This window comes from Octopus sinensis, linkage group LG1 (genome assembly GCF_006345805.1).
Source record: "Octopus sinensis linkage group LG1, ASM634580v1, whole genome shotgun sequence".
In the NCBI taxonomy this organism is placed as follows: Eukaryota; Metazoa; Mollusca; class Cephalopoda; order Octopoda; family Octopodidae; genus Octopus; species Octopus sinensis.
The window spans coordinates 138384907-138411634 of record NC_042997.1 but is presented as its reverse complement, the minus strand read 5'-3'; the positions used below and the strand labels follow the sequence as shown (position 1 = coordinate 138411634).

At 31.9% G+C, this 26728-nt stretch overlaps 1 protein-coding gene across 10 annotated transcripts in view; it reads right to left on the bottom strand.

The window, feature by feature from the left end:
* The window catches only part of LOC115209509 (protein NDRG3), a 141017-nt gene that overhangs the window by 34787 nt on the left and 79502 nt on the right, over positions 1 to 26728 (bottom strand). For 9 of the 10 annotated variants that reach the window (XM_029777985.1, XM_029777977.2, XM_036505190.1 and 6 more), the window contains 3 exons: positions 21911 to 22031; positions 17040 to 17081; positions 7485 to 7547 (listed from right to left, as the gene is read on the bottom strand). In XM_029777985.1, coding sequence (XP_029633845.1) covers positions 7485 to 7547; positions 17040 to 17081; positions 21911 to 22031 — 226 coding nt within the window. The remainder of the gene's footprint in view (positions 1 to 7484; positions 7548 to 17039; positions 17082 to 21910; positions 22032 to 26728) is intronic. The other variant, XM_029777956.2, reaches the window with a different exon arrangement.

The window sequence follows — 26728 nt, the reverse complement described above, 5'->3', positions numbered from 1 at the left end:
ATTAATGAGAGACAGCAGAAGATGCAAAACTCTGCTGTCTCACTAACTCCACTGCACTCTTTTTATTGATTTTACTAAATAATACAACCCTTGCTAACACCAGTCTCTTTGGAGTCTGTCCAATTTTGTTTGTGTGTGAATGCATGCGCATGCATGCATGCGCATGCATGCATGCGCGCACGCACACACACACACACACACACACACACACAAATAATAATATTTTTATTATTAATAGGGTTTATCTCTCTATGAGTTAAAGTTTATTTTGCTGTAAGACCTGGCATCAGAAGTGGATTCATTCATTTACAATATAAATCTAAACTTTATGAAAGATAACTCATGAAGACTCATGAAGAAAAAGTCGCAAAACACAAATAAAATAAATACGATAGAATTTTTTTTTAAATAAAGGCAGGAACTTGGGGTCAACTAATGTAAAGACATTTATTGTGGAGAACTTTCATTTTCAAAACCATCCAGAAAATGGAAAAATGAAGCAATACACATGAAATAAGTTTAGAAAAAAAGCCTTAATACAGAAGTTACAATGGATGGATCTTACAGGTTAATCAACCCAGTCTAAGAGATTAATACAATCAGGAAACAAAAACAAAGGTGCAACATTGAGAACATTTACACACACACATGTGTTTGTGCACATGTGTGTATATATATATATATATATATAGTTTGAATTTACAGAAAACAAAAGATCAACACAGGTGAAGGAACAAGCAGACACACACACTTATGTTTGTATTTACTATGAAAAAGAGAGTAAGACAGTAACTTCAAAGTGTTGCCAGTTGTGGATTTGTCAAACTACTGTTCTGGGTTTCCTAAGCTTTATATATTTTTGGTTCATCTTGTTAGTGGAGCTTGGTAGTCATGCCAACATTATAATTAGCAAAACTCCAGCCACAAAATGGTTTAGTAGCGTACTATTTGTGGTATATAAAAATCATTTGATTAGATGAATGGAAACACAGAGTAAAAATTATCTAAATTAATTACTAGAGTGTATGTACACTAACACACATGTCCACAGAAATATGCCTCTGTGTGTATGTGTGTATATATATATATATATATACACACACACACACACACACATACACACAAGTTTATGAAATACATATATATATACACACACACACAAGTTTATGAAAAAAAAATATATATATATATATACACACACACACAAATAAAATGGCAAGAATATACATAATCATATGTTTACCGGTGAGTATATATACAGGTGTATGTATGTATATATCATCATCATTTAACATCCATTTTCCATGCTGACATGTCTTAGGCAGTTTGACAGGAGCTGGCAAACCAGAAGACTGCACCAAGCTATATTGCCAGCTTTAACATGATTTTTATGGTTCAATGCCCTTCCTAATGTCAACCATATTACACAGAGTACTTAGTACTTTTTACATGACAGTAGTCAGATTACCACATGTACAACATCAGTTGTCAAGCGATGGTGGGAGGACAAACACAGACACACAAACATATACATATATACAACAGGCTTCTTTCAGTTTCCATCTACCAAATCGACTCACAAGGCTTTGGTCAGCCTGAGGCTATAGCAGAAGACACTGGACCCAGAACCATGTGGTCAGGAAGCAAGCTTCTTACCACACAGCCACGCCTGTGCCTACATATACAGGGTGGCCACAAAGTCGCACACCAAGGGAGATATTAAGTATGCTTTATTAGCAATGGAGTAGGTAATCCATTACAAATGTTCAATCTCTACCCCCATCCAATATTATATATATATATATATATATACACACACATACACGACTGATTTCTTTCAGCATCTGTCTATCAAATCCACTCACAAGGCTTTGGTCAGCCCAAGGCTATAGTAGAAGACACTTGCTGAAGGTGCCCAAAGTGTGTATGTATGTGTGCGCGCGTGCGCGTGCGTGCATGCGTGTGTGTGTATATATATATATATATATATATATATATATATACACATAGTTAATCCAAACATGAACAAAGAGAAAACACAACAACGCAAAGACATGAAACAAGTATAGTGTTATTGAACGCTCAGGAAAAGAAAGAAAAAAGGAGGATTTAACGTTTCAAGCAGAGCTCTTCGTCAGAAACATAGAAAAAGGAAAAGTCCAAGGAAGGGAAGACAGAGAAAGAAAATCACCAACGATACACACACGGTCACATATTGAAAAATGTATATATATAAATATATATGTATATGAATATATATACGCACACATATACATATATACACAGACACACACATATATAGACACACACACATATATACATACACACACACACACATATATACATACACACATATATACATATACACACACACACACATATATACATACACACACACATATATACATACACACACACACACACACACACATACACACACACACATATATATATATATGACACACACACGTATATACATACACACACACACATATATATATATATATATATACATATATGGAGGAGGGATGTATAAACACACATTTATGCAATCTGCCTAACACTAATCAAAGACTCGAGTGTACAAAAATGAAAGACTCAAGTATATTTTTAATCAAATATATGGCATCTAAAATGCTTTGTTCATGCTTAACCCAACTGGCAACTTTCAGACCATTTCAAATTTCCGCTATTAACAAAAGCCTCCACATAGACATGGACACAAGCCAAGAGTGACTGCCTCAATAAAACTATGCAGTAGGAAACACGCTCCATTGTTGCAGTGCAATGGTAGTATGTTTGCAAGCAATGTTTACTCTGTTATCAAAGCACTGCCTTTTTTTAGTTTAATCTAATTGATTTGATAGTGTTTAACAGGCTTCCAAATATTTATTTATTTTATCATTATTCCTACCACCATCCTTTATTAGATGCAGCGTATTGATTTGCTTACTAGAAAAAATTTTTTGTGGCTAAATGAGACTGCAAAAGATTTAGTTAGTGTTTGGTGGTGAGCAGCTTATAAGTAGTTTGATTTCAATAGAAAAACAACAACAATAATAATAATAATAATTCTTTCTACTACAAGCACACAGCCTGAAATTTGGGGGAAGGGGGCTAGTAGTCAATTACATTGACCCCAGTATTTATCTGGTACTTCTAATAATCCTTTCTACTGGAAGCACAAGGCCTCAAATTTGGGGGAAGGTCATTACATTGACCCCAGTGCGTAACTGGGTAACTGGTACTTATTTAATCAACACCGAAAGGATGAAAGGCAAAGTCAACCTCGGCAGAATTTGAACTCAGAATGTAAGGACGGACAAAATGCCACTAAGCATTTTGCCTGACATGCTAACAAATCTGCCAACTCACCACCTTAAAAATAATATAATAATAATAATAATAATAATAATAATAATAATGGTTTCAAATTTTGGCACAAGACCAGCGAATTTGGGGGAAAGAGTAAGCTGATTACATCAATCCCAGGGCTTAACTGGTACTTGTTTTATTGACCCAAAAGGATGAAAAACAAAATCAACCTCAACAGAGTTTGAACTCAGATCATAAAGACAAACAAAATACTGCTAAGCATTTTGCCTGATGTACTAACAATTTTGCCAGCTCACTGCCTTAAAAAAAACACAATACTACTAATAATAATAATAATTTAAAATGCATTTTCCATGCTAGCAGGAATAGAATGGTTTGACTGAAACTGGCAAGTCAGAAGACTATACCAATCTTTGCTTATGTCTTTGTAGGGTTTCTACAGCCAGGTGCCCTTCCTAATAATGATCCTATAAACTACAGACACAAGACCTGAAATTTTTGAGGGGAAGTGGGGATGACTGATTACATCAACCCCAGTACTCAACTGGTACCTTATTTTATCCATCTGGAAAGGATGAAAGGCAAAGTTGATTTTGGAAGAATTTGAACTCAGTATGTTAGGAGCCAGAAGTGCTAAGTATTTTGTCTGGAGCAGTAAAAATTATGCCAGCTTGCTGCCATAATGATAATAGTCACAAATTTTGGCACAAAGTCAGCAATTTCAGGGGAGAGGATAAGTTGATTACATCAACACCAGAGTTCAACTGGTACTTATTTTATCAACCCCAAAATGAAGAAAGGCAGAGCCAAATAATAATAATAATAAATAATAATAATAATAATAATAATAACAACAACAACAACAACACGGCCAGAATAGATGCTTAGAAAGATTTTTTTGTGGATAGATGAATTCTGATATGAATTATAATTGTTTTGTATTAAATACATTGTTTATATTGGGTCATCCCATAAATAATGTGTTTTTTTTTTATACTTCTTTCGTTTTTCAAAATTAAGATAAACCAAGTTCTTTTTTAATCTAAAATTTACTCTCATTTTCTACAATGTTCTTCCATCTATCTGGTAGACTTGCAGGGCCCCTCTTCCAAAATTCACTTACCCATAGCAAAAAACACTCCCCCAGTACTGTTCTAACTTCATCTACAGAATTCATATTTTTTCCATCCAAATGATTTTGGAATAAATGATAATCAGATGGGGAAATGTCCAGCAAATATGGTGGGAGAGGGACATCGTTTCCCATTCAAGCTGCTGCAGCCTTTGGAATGTCATTCTTGCCGTGTATGGCCGAGTGTTAACCTGATGGAAGAACACCTTTCGTCTGGAAACCAACGATGGTCCTTTTTCTTCTCGCACTGACTTAAGCCACTCAAGCTGTTCTGAGATCTCTTTTGTTATCGTTTGGTTTGGGTTTATAAGTTCAAAGTGGACTTAACCTTTCATAGCCCACCAAACAGATAACAAAACCTTACGTGGGTGAAGACCTTCTTTAGCCTGGGGTGCCAGTGTTTCTCCTTTCCCTACTCATTGTCTTCGGCGCTTTGACATTTTAATAGAGAACCCATTTCTCATCACCAGCAGTCTCTGCATGCGATTAGACTTGGAAAGTTTGTGAGGAACCCATTGACCCAATTTGCTGACTTTTCTGATGGCACGCAGGAGTCAATGAATGGTTGAATGACCGAATCCAAGCTTCTCTGCTGGTTCCTCAACAGTTACAATGGGATTTTATTCCACCAGGGTTTGCACGACATCCTCCAGGACTAGGCTGTAGTTTCCAGTTCAGAATTTCTGGAACTGGCTTACGCATATTGTCTGATCCCCATATACTGCATTAATATTCCTCACACTTTCTGTTGCATTGTTGCCTTTATTGAACTCATAAAGCAAAATATGCTGAATATGCTCCTTTATCACTTCCATTATAGCTTTGAAAAAATAACTGTTAAAATCGGACTGCACTCTTCAAAACTTGCACTAAGAATAATCAGGTAGTTTATACTGTCCCCCTATGACTTTTAGTTCATGTAATTGAAAAAAACCACATTATTTATGGGGTGATCCAATAATTAGTTTAAATTCAATAAAGAAGGAGGGGAGAGAAGAAGGTGGAGAAAGAAAGAAAAAGAAAGAGAGAGAAAGAAAGAAAGGGAAAGAAAGAAAGAAAGAAAGAGAGAGAAAGAAAGAGAGAGAGAGAGAGAGAAAGAAAGAAAGAAAAAGAAAGAAAGAAAAAAGAAAAAAGAAAGAAAAGGAAAAAGAGAGAGAGAGAAATAAAAAGAAAGAAAGAAAAAGAAAGAAAGATGATGAGGATTTGCTAATGCATTGTCTGAGTCGATGTTTGATATTGTCAAGCAATAACCTTTAGTTAATTTTAAGTCCAATGAAGAGTTTCTTCCCTTGCATCAATCTTTTCTTTCTCTTTTTATTTATCTAACTCAAGCGCATTGTGACGACGACAGAGTCCAAGGTTGTTTTGCAGGTTGAAGTGGAAAGCCTTATCTAGGTAATGACCAAAATTATTCCAGTTTGGTAAGAAACATTTATGATCAGGTTTTAGAAGTGACAGTGTGTCTGTCAGATATACGTTTAGACTTAAGAAACTTGTTGCAGAAATACTCAAAAATGGCATTACAACAGCAGTTAATATTGGTAGAGTAACATTTTGGTTATAGACAAAGGGAGATGTGCACACTGAAGTTGCCAGAGATTATGACTTCTGACACAGGTGAGATAGACTATGTTTCCTCCATGGAGGAGTTTCTGGGATTGGTGGAGTTTATCTTTCTTCAAGCTAAGCTCTTGAGAAGATCTGAACCACACACTAAACCCTTTTGGTGCTAATTTGCCAGAGACCAACAATAATCCTGATACAAATTCACTGTTTTAAAATGTTCTAAATTGAAATCTTCCACCGAAATTTCATGTTAATTTATATTCCAAAAACACAAATTTAATAAGAACACAATGACTTTAATAAATTCTTCATTGGTTTCAAAATTAATTGAAACAAAGAGTATTTCAACAGAAATATGGTAACAAAAGGGTTAAATCTAGTGTGCTGTTTATCAAGTACACAGTGTTTGTGCGGCTAACAGTATTGTATTCTAATAGTATACATTTTCCTACAGTCCCTAAATACTACTCCTGCAAATAGTCTCTATAATTAAAACTATAATTAAAAGGTTTTCATCAAATGCACAGAGTAAGGTTGGTGACAGCATTAAAACATGCATCTTCCACATTAGCTTAGCAAAGTGTAACATTATTGAATGATTGAATGGATGGATTTTGTCTTGTTTCTGCCACAATCACATCATGAGAAAATATATAGTGTAACTCTAGTCCGGCTATGACCATGACAATGTATTTGACAACTAGCTTCAGATAAGATGAAACAAAATCAAATGTTGCCATCATTACTATATCTGTTGCATTATATTGTATAATATGCTTTCTGTCCTTGGGTAGCAACTGCCATTTCCTATTTGCTTACACCTAAACAGTATGAAAAAAAAATGGCTAATATTTCCTTCAAACTTTGTTTTTGTTACAATTATTCAAACCCCAAAGAATTCCTCTCAGCATATGGTTATGATGCTCCCCCACCACTCCTGCTCATGATCATAGATGCACATATTGTCAGCGATTAAGGGACATGCACAAGTGGCTACGGTCAAGCAAGTGACAAGCAAATCTATGGTCCTGGGCAGAATATTTGTTATAACGATATTTCTGCTTCAGCAATTCAGCACTGAACCTGTCTGGAATGTAATGGAAAACAAGCCAGTTTCAAAACATTGATGTCCAGGTCACAAAAGCAAAGTTTGAAGGGAATAATAATCGTTTCTGATTTCTAAACAGAAGTAAATAGGAAATAACATTTATTGACCAAAAAAAAATAAAATTGTTACACAGCATTATATATCATTATTGTATCTATTGCAACAACAACACTTGTAAGGAGTGAAACATTAAAAAAAAAATTGTAATTATTCTGAACTTTAAAAAAAATGTTATAATGGTATCAACAAGAGTCTAATTTGAATAATAAAATAAGAGAGAAATAAGGAAGTATTATTTAAAATAGTCACACACCAGTAATAAGAAAAAGAAACAACACTTACTTGTAATGCTCGACAACATGGTGGACAGCATCAGCAAGTTGCTCCATGGTAGGATAAGAATAGCTAGAAAAAGAGATAGAGGCTAGAGTATTTTATCTAAAAAGAAATGTCATACACAAGACACATCTCAGATGAACAAATTGGTTTTAACAACTAATTACACATCTATTAACAACACATTGAAATCTTCTTTCTTCATTTTTATACATAAAATTGTATTTTAAATCCATGGATATTTTAAACAGTAGATTATTTTATGTTATAAACATTAATACAATTTAACTTAATTCTTGATGCCAGCAATTTATGTTATGTACTTTCCCCTCATTCAGCCCTGCTAAATTATTCATTTATGTTGTAACACAAAGAAAGAGCATAAAGAATTTAGATTCTAAGCAGCTGACAGAGGATCTAACACCAAACTGAAGAATATATATATATATACATATATATACATATACACACACACACACAAATAGAAGTCAATTTTAATAAAGAGTGTTTTGATATTTCTTTCTGTAACAGTATGTGTTATACTTTCAGTAAGCATTTATCTAATGAAACTGAATGGTGGAAAAAGAAAATTTGTTTAAATATTTGGCATCAGATAAGCAGCAATGAAGAAATATTTCTAAAGTATTGCTAGAAAACTTGAATTCTTAATATATAATAAATAACCTAATGAATAGGCCTTCCTTTTTTTACAAGCTTTAAGAAAATGCATTATTTTAAATACTTAATGTTTAATTTTTTACCATTAAAAACTTTTACTATATATATATATATATATATATATATATATATATGTATGTATGTATGTATTAGTTGTAAATAATTTTCAAAATATATAATTTAATCATATCAGTACACTAAATCATTCTATATACAAAAAATATTCAATATAAAAATTAAAAGAACAAAAATATTCAAATGCAGTTTGCAACAAAATCTGAAGAGAGTGAGTGCATTGTTTGAAAAAAAAATATAGAAGCAAATTCTTTTCATTTTTTCTTTCTTTTTTTTTTTGTTTCAATCATTTGTGGCAGGCGATTCAAGTCAATCGAATAATAAGACTCATTAGCAACTGATGTGCATCAAATGAGACTAAACTCATCGAGCTGTTCTAGAAGAACAGCTAGACATTTTTACAAAATACAAACTAAAGTGCGGAAAGAAAATTAAAATAAAATGAAAATAAAAACTGAACTAGTAACTGAACACCGAAACTAAATTGGTAGAAAAGAGAAACAGAAAATCAGATTTTAAACAGTTAAGAAACAAAAGACAGGAACTATATTACTATGAAGGTAGCTAAATTCTTCTCATATCAAATAAGTATAGGCACTGATATTGTGATGATATAAAAGAGTAACAACTGATATTTGTTACCTAAAACTGTTATATGGAAGATAAAGAATTATTCTTGACACAACTGAATGGATCACTAATCAAATTACTGTTTAATTTGAACATTACTGCCTAACTGACATTTACAGTTCTTAGCTTACTTCTTTAAAAATTTGTGAGACATAAAGCAAATGATAATTGTTTTTCTATCATTTTGCCAAAATATTCAGAAACAAAATTCATGAATAAAAACAGAGAAAACATTAAAAAAACAAAACGAAATGCAATTAGATGAGAAAATTACACCTAGACAACTCATCTTATACTGTTATTTAAAAGAATAAAGTTCTCTTTTTTATTTTATTTTTAATCATTACTTAGAGTTTCTTCAGAATAAAACAGAAAAAAAATGTAGCAAGAGTAAAACAAATAAGAGAGAATTAATTGTAGTTGGCAGGAAGTTTTGGAAACTGGATGACTACAACATAAAGTGATACATTTGAAAATTAACAGGCGAGTCAACACATGAGCTGGCTTTTTAAAAAAGACACTGAGTGAAGGGGATCTGCATAAAAAAAAGGGGGAACAACAGTACAACAGTACAAAAATTAATTCATCCATATAGAGGCATTCAATTCCATTCCCTATTCAAGGCTACTGAAGTCACTGCAGTTGACAATAAATACCTGCTGCCTTAGTTGCTGTCATTGAAAGGGTCACAAAAAACCTATCTACAATCTCACACTTGTAACAGAAAGTGAAATGATTGTCTTCAATGTCATATTTCAAAGGGAATATTCCAAAGAGTCAGCCTATCTGGGTTTACTTTGGCTCTAAATCCACTGTCAGGTTCTTTTATGCGCAAGGGTATACAACAAGATACACTAATATAATCCATAAATTCTTTGAAGACGATATAAAGATCAATACTTGAAATATTTACAATTCTGATAAACAGTATGATTTATTGACAATATTCTCTGCTGATATAGGGATGCAATTTGACCAAAAGAAATGTTCAGATTTGATGGCTGGATATGGAAAAATAACCTCAAACCTTTGCATCAATGGTTTCTCTATTTCCTCTGTTTCCACACTAAGAGTGCTACAAATAACTAGGTTTTGATGAAATATGATGCAAAGGTGCTATGAACAGAGATAAAGCAACCAAAGAACATTATACCAGATTTAAAAATATAACAATCAAAGCTTTCCTCTTGCAACAATATTCCTCAATCATTTGCAGTAACAGTATTGATATGGAGCAAAAGCTGACTAATCTGTAGAGGAAATCCATGACATCAACAGAAGACTTCCATAGTAACAGTGATATTTATAGACTTTATCTTGGAAGAAAAAAGGGAGGAAAATGATAAGGGATAATTTGGAAAGCACCTGCTAAACAGCAGCAGCAAAAATACATCTACCAAGTGAACAAAAGTAAAGCAAAAAAACATACTGCAAATCAGCAGTAAACATCCCAAGAAGTAACTCACTTCCTGATGACCATTCTTCTGAGATTAGAACTGCAGGATTAGTATCTGCAACAAAGACCTGAAAGACAAACACTCAGCATACCACAAAAATCTAATGTATGGTTTTGTTTCCTAGAAATTTAAGAAGGATGATAATATTAACATGAAGAGTAGCTTCTCTTGGACTCATGACTATTACATCACATCACATCTCAAAGATTAGACTCTTGCAATCCAGGAGTATCTAATGTACAAAATACAAAAGTGATAGTGAAGCCTCTAAACCACCAAGATGCAACCAAATATTTCAATTACACCACAATTCTGTGGAAATGTGATCAGTAACTGACCAAATATGTCGTCAAGGCTACTTGCTATTGCAACAGATGTTATTGCTAAAACAATACACAGTGCTGTCTGTAGGAAAGACTATACAGGACAAATATAAAACATGTCCAACTTATCAAATGCATACACAAAAGTACAAGGTATAGTGGAGGAACAAGTGCAAACATAACATGTCTGATGTAGTTATTTGGGATTGATAAGAGAAAGCTTGTACAATCATAAAGGTCAGCCACCTGGTGGGTGTGAATGTCTCTTTGAAAATCAGAGATAAGGAGAATATTTAAAAGCAACAGCTTCAAAACTTATTGTTACTCTACTCTGATTCCACATTTATACCAGTACTTCTAGCCTAGTGGTGCACCGTCTCTTCTCTCTGCCTTTCTACCATTATTACAATAGGTTGTACTCCTTGGAGCTGCTGGGGTCATACCACCGCCATGCAAGTATTCTTGTCTGATTCACCTATCCTCCTCTCATTTATCTAATTAGGTTTCCCTGTTCTGTATTATGAGCTGTAATAACTTCCTATCATATATCATGGTTAACTAACAAAGATGCTGTGTGTCCAGAGCAGCAATTTGAGTCATGAAGTTTACATTGAAAGTGATTTAGAATGCCTCAATAAGGCAAGTTAGAAATCTTCATTATCGTTATTTAATGCCCACTTTCCAAGCTTGCATGGATCAGATAGAATTTGCTGGGGCAGATTTTCTATGGCTGGATACTCTTCTTGTCTCCAATTCTCACCTGTCTCCAAGCAAGTTAATATTTTCCCATAGCTAGACATGTTTTTCACAGAAGACTAGAAACAAACAACCTCATTTGTAAGATGATGATGTTCATTTACAACCATTACATAATGCCTAGACAAGAATACATACAAACACACAAGCATAAATATATAAATCAGAAATGGAAAAACAAAACAAAACAACTAAACAATTATATATTCAATTCAATTTAAATATTTTATACAAACAAATAACACATCTCTTAAAATATTTAAATTGAATTGAATATATAATTGTTTAGTTGTTTTGTTTTGTTTTTCCATTTCTGATTTTATATACTAATAAACTAATATGTTTATTTTATTTACCTATTGAAGTAACATTGTTATTGATATAGGTAATATAAACCAGTAAATTCTTCAGATATTTGATATCCCTTAGGTGTATTTACACCTAGCTAAACTGTTATTTCGAAGGTACTGCGCAAGTGAAAATATATAGGGAAGGGGATTTGAAAATGCAAAGGTCTTTTAAAGATGGGTTCCTTTTAGTTTCTGTCAGCCAAATCCACTCAGAAGGTTTTGGCCAGTCCAGCACTATAGTAGTCACTTGCCCAATGTGTTGCACATTGGGACTACACCCAAGATGACATGGTTGGAAAGTAAGCTTCATACCACACATCCATGCCTTTGCTTAAGCCACTTCTGTGCTTGGATAACTAACACTCAGGCACAGGTGTGAACACCTTCAATCATAATGTTGAAGTACTGAAGACAAGAAGAGAAATTGTATGGAATATTGATCTATTGATTATATAGATTATTGACTGATCTATTTTATGTAAGATGTTATGTGAATATTTTTAGTGAGCAGAAGAAAACAAATTTCAAGAAAAATTAAAACTTGCAGTTGAAACTATACAAACTGAAAGATTATGATATATTACCAAAAAGAAAACAATAAAGATCAAGAAGAAAAAACAATAGCCAAGAATCTGATTGGCATTGAATATAGCATGATTAAAATTATATAGAAGACTGGCCTAATTCATGAGCCAAAGAGTGAGCAGCTCAAATATGATGAAATGTCTGTAAAATAAATTCCTTGGCAGTTGCTGGTCTTTTGTCACCTTTACTCAGGCCCACTTGATACACTTATCCCTCTTCCTTTTCTCACCCTGTTCTGTCCACTCATCTACCATATCCTGTATTAACTATTACATACAGGTGTTCCTCCTAAAAATGTCATCCCTCTTCAAATTTCCTCTTTGCCCATGTTTTTCCCCTCAGTCACTAACTTGCAACTATTTAAAATGGATAATCAACTGTACTGATTTTACTGGTTCTAGATGAGGAACTTGCAATAAAGGCTATAGGCGCAGCCATTTCTGCCAGACAAAACCATTCATAAAAATATAAGCAATTACACTATTTAAGAGAGAGAGAGAAAGAAAGAGACAGGTGTACATGGGCAAATGCAAGCACAGAGCTTTTCTATTATACAAAGGAATTTAAAAAAGCAAAACAAATCACAAGTTATAGTCTCTAGAATAAAGTAAACAAGTAAACAAATATGGAGAATTAATTGCAGTTGAGGAATGGTGAGAGGAACACTTGAGCATTTTATCAACACTATTGAGATAAGGACAATCTAATTACAGAGTATAAATGAAAGGTCATACAGAAGACTTAGGAATGATTATACTAGAAATAGAAAAACAATTTTGTTTACATCTTGAGACAGGCTAAAAATATTAAACTCACTTACAGAAGTACTTCTCTAGTGGTCGGCAAAAGAGGTTTTTTTTTGTTTGTTTGTTTTTAGTCTAAGCATAATTGAATGAGGTTAGTATAATGAATTGTCACTTTGAATCTTTGTACATTTGTAAGTGGCAGAGAAAAAAATACATATAGAAAACTACATATCCAAAAGATACCATTCTGTGAAAAAGAAAATATTAGGTAAGGTTGTTGATGACATAAATTCTATCATCAACAGAATGTGAAAGAACATTTTTTTTTTTTCATTTATTTGGAACAGTGGGTCTTGAATCACATAAAACTATAAATAATAGCACTTAAATATTGGATTGAAAAACTCTTCTGGACAGAAAAAGGTGACGGTTGCAAATCAGGTGCAAACCCACATTTCCTGAAGGCATGATATCTACAGTAGACTTGGGTTTGTGTCCCATAATCAACCTTAATGCTATTATTTATAGCTTTATGTGCTTCAAGATCCATTGTTCCAAAAAGAAAGAATTATTAGGAAAGGTATTAGATATGGTGTGCAGGAGTGAGTAATTTGAATAATCAAATAAGCTTTGGTGGATTTACAATGGATGGAAATTATTTCAAAGCAGGAAACAGAAATCTATTAGTGTTCTTCAATGGAAGATTTGGATAAAGTATTTAGTGGAGACCTAAAGGGATGGATACAGTAAGGTGTGGATGATGGGGAAAATAGCTAGTTCAGAGGTCATTGTAATAGCGATAGAAGAGGGTTAGTAGAGAGACACTGCATCTGGCCTGACGTTGTAGTAAGTGGGTAAATTTTTGCTATTCAAACAAGTGACCTTTTCAATGCAGCTAGAGATGTTTGCATGTGTAGTGGTGGAAATGTACTAGATGTGAGAGCAGTATTTCCACTGTAGATCTTACAACTTTGGAAAAAAGTCAGCAGTTGATTGGAGACAAAGTACTTTCAGACCCTGAAGATTAAGGTGAATCTTTGGGATGCAAATTTTACTATGTTATTGATGCGAGACGCCCAAGAAAGATAATTAGAGATAGTGAATCTAACACATTTCACAACTTGGATAGTTTTGTATGATATCTAAAACCAAAGGGGTACAAGTTCGTTCCTAAAATAAGATCTGAGATTGAACCTGTGAATATTTTCAAAGAGACAAGATCAATATATGACCTAGTAAGGAATGTTTTCAAGGTCTCTATTCAAAGAGGCAAGGCAGGTTTTTCATTTACATATCTAGATTATATGTAGATGATGCCTGTGTAAGGAAGGTTTGAAGAAAAATGAAGAATGGTATAACCTGCATAGGAATGAGCACTCTTAGGTATGACAGCCAGCAGGTCTTTAATGCCTGAGAAGAAGAATGTGGGGAACATAAGTGAATCTTAACCCTTTAGCATTCAGATTACTGTCAAATGTAATGCTTATTTATTCACCTTGTTTTGAATTAATCTTGCATTATCTCATAACTCTGAAATTCCAATGATGTGATTGTTTATTTTTAGAATAACATTGTAGGGTTGGTGTAAGAGGTCTGATTTGGCTGGTTTGAACATAAGACAGGTAAAATATATGGCCTGGATATAGCCACTTTAAATGCTAATGGGTTAAGGGACACTGGAGTTGACAGAATGTAGATTATAGAGAGCCCTTGCTAGTGCTTGCCATGATGGTATAATCTCACAGAAAGCTTTCAATCCAAGGGATGAATAACAAATGAAGCTCAGAGACATGCAGCTTAGCTAGGACATTCTAATGTCAGTTATAGTCAAATGCTTTGCTGATATCAAGTGAAATGACAGCAGTATTCAATGAGCTTTCACCAAGGGTAAAGGATTGCTAGAGAATCAAATAATCAAGTAGGTCTCTGAAAAGAAAGAGACTCAAAGCGTTGAAGACGCTGAATGTCAGTGACTGCTTTTTGCATGGTGGAAGTGAAAACAATTAATCGATACCTAGGAAGGTCAGAGAAGCAGCCCTTCTTGGAGATGAAATGCATTGTGGTACATTTGAGGATACTTAGTGGAGAGAATATCAAAGTAAGTACAGTGAAAGTGGAAATTGTGAAATAATTATTATTGAAGGTCAAGTCACCGAAAAAGTCAACACAATAAAGTGTGCAAGAAAGATTTAAGAAGCAGCAATGATTGGTGGTAATACATTTATGACAAGACAAGAAATGTATTCAGCTTCTATGATACATAAACAGGAATTTATAAGATACTTCCAGATACAAGTAAATTAATCAGAATTGTGTGAGAAAATACTGCTGAAACAATGCACTGAAAAATAATAGCAAACAGTATTTTATGATGAGAATGTGCAATACTGAATTCTAGTTTGACTTCAATCAATTGCAGAAAGATTGTGCTAAAAGAAGGATTAAGATCTGCAGTGAGTTCAGTGGCAAATTTAGTGAACAGTTGGGGTTCCATCAACACATGGACAACTAACAATTGTGAACAAAGAGTCTGAAGTGATTAAGCTTTTTTTTTTATTATTTTTAATAAGGAAACTAAAAAAAAATCTTTCATTTTTAACATGGAAATATTCTAAATATTTCACCTGGTTATTAATTCACAGCAGTGTTAAAGGTTGGTTTCAAATTTTGGCACAAGCTTAGCAATTTTGTAGGGAGGAGTAAGTCGATTGCATCAACCCCAGTGCTCAACTGGTACTTATTTTATCAACTCCAAAAGGATAACCTTGACGGAATTTGAACTTAGAACATAATGACAGATGAAATGCCACTAAGCATTTTGACCAGTGTGCTAGCAATTCTGCCAGGCCACCATCTGAGCAGTGTGAAATATTGGCACAAGGCCAGCAATTTCAGAGGAGGAGGTAAATCAATAACATCAACCCCAGTGCTCAACTGGTACCTATTTTATTGACTCTGAAAGGATGAAAGGCAAGGTTGACTCAAGCAGAATTTGAACTCAGAACATAACGATGGACAAAATGCCACTAAGCATTTTGCCCAGCGTGCTAGCAATTCTGCCAGTTCACCACCTTAGCAGTGTAAAATATTGAAAAGTAAAAGTATTGTACCTATGGCCTACACTTTAATTCTACAACACAAGGAAACCAATACACTTTCATAACAGCATGATTCAAGTCTCCATGTATCAACAACAACAGGTATCACCAGATGTGTTATTACGAGTTCACAATGAGTTGGGTAAACGTATTGCAATGTGTATTCAAAACAATGGAAACCATATAGAGCCTATTAAATAAAAAATGTTCTTATAAACTGTTTCTTAGAAATAAATAAATTTTTCCTATGTATGTCGACCTTTGAATCACCCTGTAGTATAATTCTATATAAGTACACACATACCATGAATGGTGAGACTGGTTCCCCCTTATAATACTGTAAAACATTTATACCATGAAGAACATGTTTATGTTATGCACAACAGATATTCAGCCAGCTGGTCGCCAATAGGAATTGAAATTATGATCTCGCGATCTTAAGTCAACACCCTAACCACTAGGCCATAATAATAATAATAAATAATAATTAATAATAATAATAATAATAATAATAATAATAATAATAATAATATAATAATAATAATAATAATAAAGGGGCAGGTTAAAAGGAATTAAACAGTAATTAAAAAATAATATTCCTGAAAATGAAGAATTTACAAGTTAAATTTGGAATTTAAAAATAGAATTAACATGCAATGTATAAAATATATAATCATTATTAAACAACTATTTTAACTAGGATTATCATCACTTCAGAAAACAGAAGGGTAAATTTTAAAATAATAATAATATATATATAGCAGTGAAAGCAGGATGGGGGGGAAAAGAAACTGCTGTAAAGGTGATAGCAAGCAAGACGCTAGTTGTGTAAGACTACAATCTAAGAAGAACTGCATACTGACCTGTTCCCATTAAGGGTTTCAGGATTACCAAGGGCATCTTGCCTAATAATATTTAAAACAGCACATATGCTTAACACTACATATAGTCTTAGAGCAACAAAATAGCAAAGACATGACTGGACAAGAAATTTTTTTTCAACTAGATACTCAAGAGAAACTATTTCTCACTGATATTCTAAAAAAAAAATTCAGTTATTTGCTCCAGTAACAAAAACAAAGCAAATGTTTTCAAGATTTTTAAAACAATAAGGGTAAAAATGTGCATGTAGGAAAAGAGAGAGAGAGAGAGAGAGAGAGAAAGAGAGAGAGATTGAGGTTGAGCGAGAAAGTATGAGAGAAAGAGAAATAACACTGTGTAAGCATTCCTCATCATCACTGTCTTCATTTTAACATCCACTTTTCCATACTAGCATGAGTCAGATGGGATTTGTTGAGGCAGATTTTCAACAGTTGGACATTGTTTCTGTTGCCAACCCTCATCTGTTTCCCCATGGCCAGACAGTTCCACAGAAGACTGAAAATTAAGGACACCACTTGTATGATGGTGGCATTTGTTTACAACTATCACATGATGTCAAAGCAAAGATACACATACACAAAACTATGCATGCATATATATATACATATATATATATATATATATATACATATATATACACACACACACACACATACACACGATGGGCTTCTTTCAATTTCTATCAACCAAATTCACTCACAAGTCTTTGGCTGGCCAAGGTTATAGTAGAAGACACTCGCCCAAGATGTCACAGATTGGAACTGAACTCAAAACTATGTGGTTGGAAAGCAAGCTTCTTAACCTCACAGCCACAAAAAAAAAATCTGTTAAAGGAGTAATAATGTTGGAATATCTATATCTTTGTTTTTGTTTAATTTTTTTTTTTTTTATAGTATATCACTGAGAAAATTAGGAGACCAATAACAATGTTGAATAATTGCAAATAAAAATAAATCATGCTGGATGACAAAAAGGAATTATCCTACAACATTTAATGATAGAAATAACAAAACTAATTGAAGGAAATGAATGTTTGAATGGAGTGGATGGGTGAAAAGCAAACCTATGTATTATTACATGCTAGACTGAAAGGCAGGTTATTTCACATGCAGCAGTGTCTTTTTAGAGTGAGTACTTCAGTAAAATATTAGAGAATCTACAGAATTCTTTTAGCATACAACTTGTGTTGTAAGCAGCAATACTGAGGCTTAAAACCTGAAACTAGTTGTGCAGAAATAGATTGCTCACGTACAGTGTAGAACTAATAATTCCAACCGTAGTGATAACGCATTAATTCAGTATGGAAAAAAAAAAGCCATTTGTTAATTTTCGTATAAATCACCAGTGAATGGCTGAAAAGAACTGAAAACATAAACCAATGATTTCAACATGCTTGTGCAGATCATACCTTTGAAAACTGTATGGATCTTACAGCAGATGAAACTAGTCATAATGTAACACTAGGCTTTCAACTTTAGCAAATTATATAAGAATATACATTATATCAAGAAGCTATTCTGTTAGGAGGGATCTCATTTTTTTTTGTATTTTTTCTTTTCTTTTTTTCTCTGAGTTTTTTTTTTATTTATTTTACAATGTAAGCCATACAGAAAATAGATAAATATAATTTGAAATTGTATCCAACAATTAGAATACATAACCATTTAAACTTTAAACAGACCTTACAGTAATGAAAATTAAAAAAGATGAAGTTAGCCATGGATTAGAAGAATTGTGTAACAACACAGTCCATATGGTCTACCAATAGTGAAATTGAAGAACTATAAATATATAATTTTTATGGCTGATTATCAAATATTTATTGTCCACATGTTAGAAGGCAGTTCACAGCAGTCAGCTAAGAGCCATGGCTCTACTCTAAAATTTAGTTTCCCTCTTAATTAAACATTGCATGTTCTGTTATTGAAGGAGATTTCTAATTGCATAAAGCTTTTGAAGCAAAGAAGACAGAACTTCTTCCCAACAGAATGTATTGTCCATCTGCTTCTTTTACTATTATCAAACTAGCCTGTGTTCTTCAGACAGGTAACCTCAGGCTCTTCTGCCAAACCATTTAACATGTAAGTCATTTTACCCTCTTTTCAAAGTAAAACAAAATTTAAAATCCAACTGAAGTCTAACTATTTGATTTTATTATATATTTTAACTAAAGGAGAAAAATCGCAGGGAGTATATGATTATGGAACAAAAGCTGGTCCCAACTATTTCCTTGATGTTATCATTAAACTTGTTTTCTCCATGCTGACATGGGTTCAACATCTGAAGATTTTTGAGACCATTTATAAATCATCATCATCAAATGTCCATTTTCCATATTGGCATGGGTTGGACAGACTGACCAGAGCTGGCAAGCAGGAGAGCTGTACTAGGTTCTGATTTGGCTTGGTTTCTATAGCACCAACAACTACATTATAGAATGTGCTGGGTGCATTTTACCAGCAATATTCTTGCAGATTCTTTCCTTCTATTTGTTTCAGTCACTAAACTGTGGCCATACAGGAGCAATGCCTTGAAGATTCACTCAACCAAATCTACCCAAGTGCTTCCTTTTTTTTTTTTTAATCCATCTACTAATTCTATCAGTCTCTCATTGCAAAACCACTAAGTTAAAAGGATGGAAGTAAAGCAAAACTGATTGTCAAGCAGTGGAAAACAAAAATACACAGACACACACTCACAAACACATATGTGCATGACAGGCTTCCACACAGTTTCCATCTGCTAAATTCATTCACAAGGCATTGATCAGCCTGAGGCTACAGAAGTATATTCTTGCCATTAATGCAGGGCATTGAGACTAAATCCAAAACCATATGGTTGCAAAGCATATTTTACAGAGCCTTTTATGCTCCTGGGAGTTATACGGGTTTTGATTATTCAGATAATTATATGACAGAACAAATATGTTACTGACAGGTTTCTAATACTAACCACACAGTTATAAAGAGAATATTATATTTGAGTTTAACTGACTAATAAAGTAATGTAGAGTATTTTCGCTTTGCTCAACAGCAGAAATTAAAGCTAGTAGCACAGCTTGAACAGAACATAATGATTGATCAAATGTTTCATTGTTCTTAATTCAGTGCCAGGTATTTCTGATAAACTGTGAACATTACTAATACAGCAGAAATGAATCAATTATAAATAGAGCGAATGTATTGAAGTAATGATTAAAAGCAAACTGATAACTTTTTATAATAAAAGCTGATATCTAAAAAGTTTTCAGGCCATAACAATATTTTTTCACAATAATTATAGAAATGTCTAAATCTGCAAATTTATCAAACCCATACAGAAATTTCCTCAGCCACTATATATATTTATATATATATATATATATTATATATATATATATATATATATATATATATATATACATATATATACCGTGTGAGCACAACCTGAAGAACAGGAATCTGTAATCTGCACTAAATTTAACACCCTAATCATTCAATTACCAAATCTCTCATTTTGATAACTTAGGCAACAATATTATGCAGTAATTTATTATTTCTAAATAAAATCTTTTGAGGTTTAACAATAAAATATTATGTGTGATCAAAACAAAATATAATCAATTTGCTTTTTGGATTGGGTAGTTTTGTCTTTATCAACAGAACTGTAGTTATATGAGAAAATAAGTGGGAAACTTGTACTGATACACTTCAAAGAACAAATGCAATTATAAAAATAACAACAAAGACAAGTTCTAAAAATAAAAAGGTTTCACATGATTACAAATACAGTTCAACAGTTTTCAAATGCCAAAAAGAAAAATACATATATTTTAAAATAAAAGTAAATGATTAAAAAAAGCTATCAATTTCCTTTTGGCTTTTAACAACATGAGTACAACAATATATAGGGAGGTGCATGCATAGCAGTACATTGGTAGACGATAGCATCAAAATGTACAATATCACATACACTTGAACAGCTTTCAAATAAATCTATCAGATGAAACATTAAATTTCTGAAAGCCTTAATTTACATATATTGTTGCTTGAGATATTGGTTGGGAACCAAAATTTTGTTTTCTCTAAGTATTAAATTCTAGTCAAAGTATTACTAATGGATACTGATTTATACCCTAACATTCACTTTGGTTGTCAATCCAAATTATAAAATCAATTATATTTCTGGTAACTTCAATGTACCAATTCCAAATGGTTGAATCATACATATTTTCAAGTGTGGCATTTAACCTAAACATATGCACACACATTCATTTGCAGGATAACACTTGTCTACATATCATTATTGAAATATAATCTATGCTGACTAGATTCATTTTAAAATGTTTCAATCTAATCAACATTAAAAAACAAGATCAATTTCTCATAAATTCATAGCAGTTGAAATAAGCTTAAATAAGTAGCACTGCCAAACAAGATGAAGGTCCAGCAAGTCAATAAGAGAACCTCCATGCAATTACAATCTATAGATAAAGCAGCTAAATTTCCCTCAAGTCCAACCTACTCTCTTGTAAAAGAAAGATAACAGGTTCCGTATACATTATTCTTGGAAAGAAAAATGACAGGATGGTTGCAACTGGAAAACTTTTGATCATAAATTTGTTCAATCAGAGTTGATGTCCAAGCTCTAAACAGCAACATATGGAGGTTAATGGCTTCCTGTTATTTAAATGTCCTCAAATATGCAGCAACAATATATTTAAAATATTCCACTTCTTGTCAAAGAGAACTCTTTTAAAAGAGCTGAACTTCCAAAAACTATTATGTTAATTGCACACATACAGAATACACTGACTTCAATTTACAGCAATATATAATATTTAGAAAGTAGAGAAAAAAAGATGAATACTGACTCTGGTCTCAACTGAAGAGCTCCTTCCTCCTGGCCGGGGGCATTCAAATGATACACACAGAAATGGCGTAAGATTGGTTGCATATCAGCAAATCCAAAAAATCCTTGAAAGCAAGTCGTATCTGAAAATCAAAATTCCAAAGGGGAAAAAAAACGATTTTACATTATAATTTCAAGATCATTAGAATTACAAAAAAAAAAATTTAATGACTGTAAAATGAAAGACAAAACTGCATTCATGAAACAAAAATGGAGAAACTGTATGAACACACACACAAAGACATTGTGTTTTACTACTTTCAGTCATTGAACTTTCTGGCCATGTTGGGGAACAGCCTTCAAAGGGTTTAGTTAATTATAGAGCAACTCCATTATTTTATCTGTCAGAAAGGATTAGATCTCTGTGGAGATAAGTAGACTAAAGTATTTTGTGAGAACACTTGTGATATTACAACATAAATGATTGAGAGCAGTATATCTGGTAGTGTAACACTGGTAGTTTCAAGAGAACTTCAAAGATGAAGATGGTTAATTCTTCTTGATTACAATCTTGGTTTTTCTTTCTTTCTTTTTCTCATAATGATAATAACCCTTTCTACTATAGATACAAAGCCTGAAATTTTAGGGGAGGGGATCAGTCGATTACATTGACCCCAGTACATAACTGGTACTTAATTTATCAACCCTGAAAGAATGAAAGGCAAAGTCAACCCTGATGGAATTTGAACTCAGAACATAGCAACGGGCAAAATACCACTATGCATTTCATCTGGCATGCTAACGATTCTGCTAATGATTTCTAATAATAATAATAATAATAATAATAATAATAATAATAATAATAATAATAATCTTTTCTACTATAGGCACAAAGTCTGAAATTTGGGGGAATGGGATAGTCGATTACATCGACCCCAGTACTCAAATGGTACTTAATCTATCAACCCCATAAGGATGAAAGGCAAATTCGACCTCAGCGGAATTTGAACTCAGAACATAGCAAGGGGCAAAATACATGTAGTGATGGGCGAATCATCGTCATTTAACATCAGTTTTCCACGCTGGCATGAGTTGGACAGTTTGAAAAGAGCTAGCTGGAGAGCTGTACAAGGTTCCAGACTGATTTGGCTTGGCTTTTATGGCTGGATGCCCTTCATAATGCCAGTATACAAAATATACTGAGTGCTTTTTATGTGACACCAGCATAGATGCTTTTTACATGAACTGGCATGGGTATTAATAATAATAATAATCCTTTCTATTATAGACACAATGTCTGAAATTTCCTTAGATTGATAGACACACATTTCATACACACACATAGATACAGGTATTTATTTAACAGACACAACCTAAGAGTCCCCTTTAGTTGTGCACCTAACATAAAAATCATTTTAACACGTACCAGGTTGCTCTTGCAGGGTATACAATAACTGTCCAGTAGGAGGCTGATGTGAGGCTGAAGGGGTCATCTATGAGGCTACAGTGATACTCAGACCTGCTATCCATATTAACAGTAAAGTACCATCCAAAAGCAATATTAGCAGATTAACAAGACCTCACGCCAGTACAACTACCACACCCAGACATAATAACCAGTCCAGGACCAGCATCACTGTTCACCCCAGTGCCACTGCCATAGATAATGAACAAAGCATAGACACAGATAGAGTGACCAGACCTGCAACGTATTTTACCACCAGTACAACTGCCACACCTAGAAATGGTGACCAATCAAGGAACAGCAACATGGAGGAAGTATCTGGCATTCCCAATACCACCACCACCACCACAGATGATAACCAAATAATTATCTTCAACATGAACGATATAGAGAGATATAGATATATATGTTAAAGACTTTCAATTCCTGAGCTTTATATTAATACATTTGTTTGTTTTCTACACCACCTGTCTTCATCTTTTGTTTTTTTGTGAATTCTCCCTATATGTGTGTGTATATATATATATATATATATATAATATATATATATATATATATTATGGAGTATAACTCCAAACTTACAGGGAAAAATTCAATTTAGTATTAACCCTTTTGTTACTGCATTTATTTTGAGATGCTCTGTGATACTTTAAATTACTTAAAATATAACAAAGAATTTTGTAAAATAACTTAGTTATCATTAAGCTAGTGTTAGGAACATAGATTATGACTAAGGTTTGGTGGAAGATTTTAATTCAAAACTTATGAAAATAAGACATTTGTACTCAGAGCCAGAGCCAGTTTCAGCCAGGTTGGTAATGAAAGGATTAAATCAAATTTCACAATATAAATATATAATATATATAAATTAGAGAAAAACCACAATTATGCAATTCAAACAATGACTGGCATAAACCAAATCATAAAGAAAAAATAAAATATATTATAAAACATATAACCAGATCACAAAAAGAACAAAAAAATGAATAAACAATATATAATAAGTAAGAAAACTACATACATTTCATGGCTATAACTTCAATTCGAATTACAATTAAATTTAAATTTAATCGAAAAACAATTTAATTTAAAAGTATAGTCACTCCTCAGGTCAACAATAATAACAATAATAGTTAAATAAATAAGCAAATAGAATTAAACAATATTTTTTAAAGAAATAAAATCATGATTGTTTTTATAGAAGAAACTCCATTGGCTAAATTTGAAACTTAAAAAGTAGGACCAGGTGTCTATAATACATTTATCATGTTCAAACCTAAGGTAAAAATATAGCATAAATAGATAGAAAAATGTATTTATCTGTGAAGATATATTTTATGGAGATGTACTTGCATACGATGTTTTGTCAGTGAACAGGTCGCGGTCTTAAAGTGACAAAAATATTTCGACAAATTAAATTTAAATGTTGAAGTGAATCTATCGGTTTTATGTGTTTCTTAAATGGCTTATAAACACCTTCCATGCTGCAATTGTTTTCGTTCCAGCACACGATCTCAGATATATTTTAGTTTTAAATATAACATTAACAAATTATAGAATATCTTTTCACTAGCTATACTCTAATATTTTACATTACAAACTATTTTACAAAACAATCACACTTAATAATTTTAGGTTTTAGTTCACATATAATAATTATAAAATGATAAAATTAAATAAATGTACATATCTAAATTATAATTAAAAAATATAGAAATTAGAAATCCCTATTTTTCAATCAATCAACATATAAATAAATAAATTACTTCTTTATTACTTAAATAAATATTATAGATATCATTCTGAAAATATTTATGAAATAAAAAATAAGAAATGAAAAATCCCAAAGTAAAAACGTATAATTTATCGTTTATAAAATTACTTGCAAAAAAGTACTTATTATTATTATTATTAAATTTAATAGTACTAGAAATATAATAAGAACTTTTAGTTATACTAAAACATTTTCACTATCTAAATCACAAAGTGACAAACTAATATTTCACAATTTATGTTCAGATATAATAATTATAAAATAAAAATAATTAAATAAATGTATGTATCTAAATTATCATTAACAAATAAAAAAAATTAGAAATTCATATTTAACAATCAATACTTATATAGAGTACATTAATATTTCTTAAGTAAAAATGTCTACTTATCTCTCCAAAAGGTGTATTATGAAAAACGTATGACTTAGCATTTATAAATTTACTCGTGAATACGTGGCTTAAAGAAATAGAACAAACAGATGGAAGCATTTTATCAATGAAAACTACAAATATTTAGCTTTATTTTTTATTTCATAAATATTTTCGGAATGATATCTATAATATTTATTTAAGTAATAAAGGAGTAATTTATTTATCTAATTATTTATATGTTTATTGATTGAAAAAATGTAGATTTTTAATTAATATATTTGTTGATTATAATTTAGATACGTACTTTTATATAAATTTATTATTTTATAATTATATTATATGTGAACTAAAATCTAAAAATATTAAGAGTGATTGTTTTGTAAAATAGTTTGGTAATTAAATATTAGAGTATAGCTAGGTTAAAGATATTCTATAGTTTATTATTGTTTTTTTTATTAAACTAAATTATTTCTTCATAGATAAATACGTTTTTCTATCTGTTTACTCTATTTTTTTACCTTAAATATTTAACATAATAAATGTATTGTAGGTAACTGGTCCGAATGTTTTAAGTTTCAAATTTAGTTAATGGAGTTTCTTCTATAAGAAAATCATGATTTTATTTCTTTAAGAAATATTGTTTAATTCTATTTGCTTGTTTATTTAACTATTATTGTTATTATTGTTGTTAACCTGAAGAGTGACTATAATTTTAAACTGAATTGTTTTTGATTAAATTTAAATTTAATTGTAATTCGAATTTAAATTATAGACATGAAACGTACGTAGATTTTTTTACTTATATATTGTTTATTCATTTTTGTACTTTTTGTGATCTAGTTGTTTTAAAAAATATATTTCATTTTTCATTTATGTTTTGGTTTATGTCTATCATTGTTTGAATTGCATAATAGTGGTTTTTCTCTAATTTATATATATCTATATATAATATATACATAATATATAACATATATATGTAATATTTATATAATATATATGATATATATAACATATATATAATATGTAATATATATATAATATAATGTATATCATGTACATTACATATATGTATGTGTATATATATATATATATATATATAATATATATATATATATATATATATATATATATTCTATTTCTGCAGTTTCAGCTCATAGCTGCGACCATGCTGATGCACTGCCGTTTTGCTACCCTGTTATTACTGAGAGCTTCCTCCAATGTGTGGCAC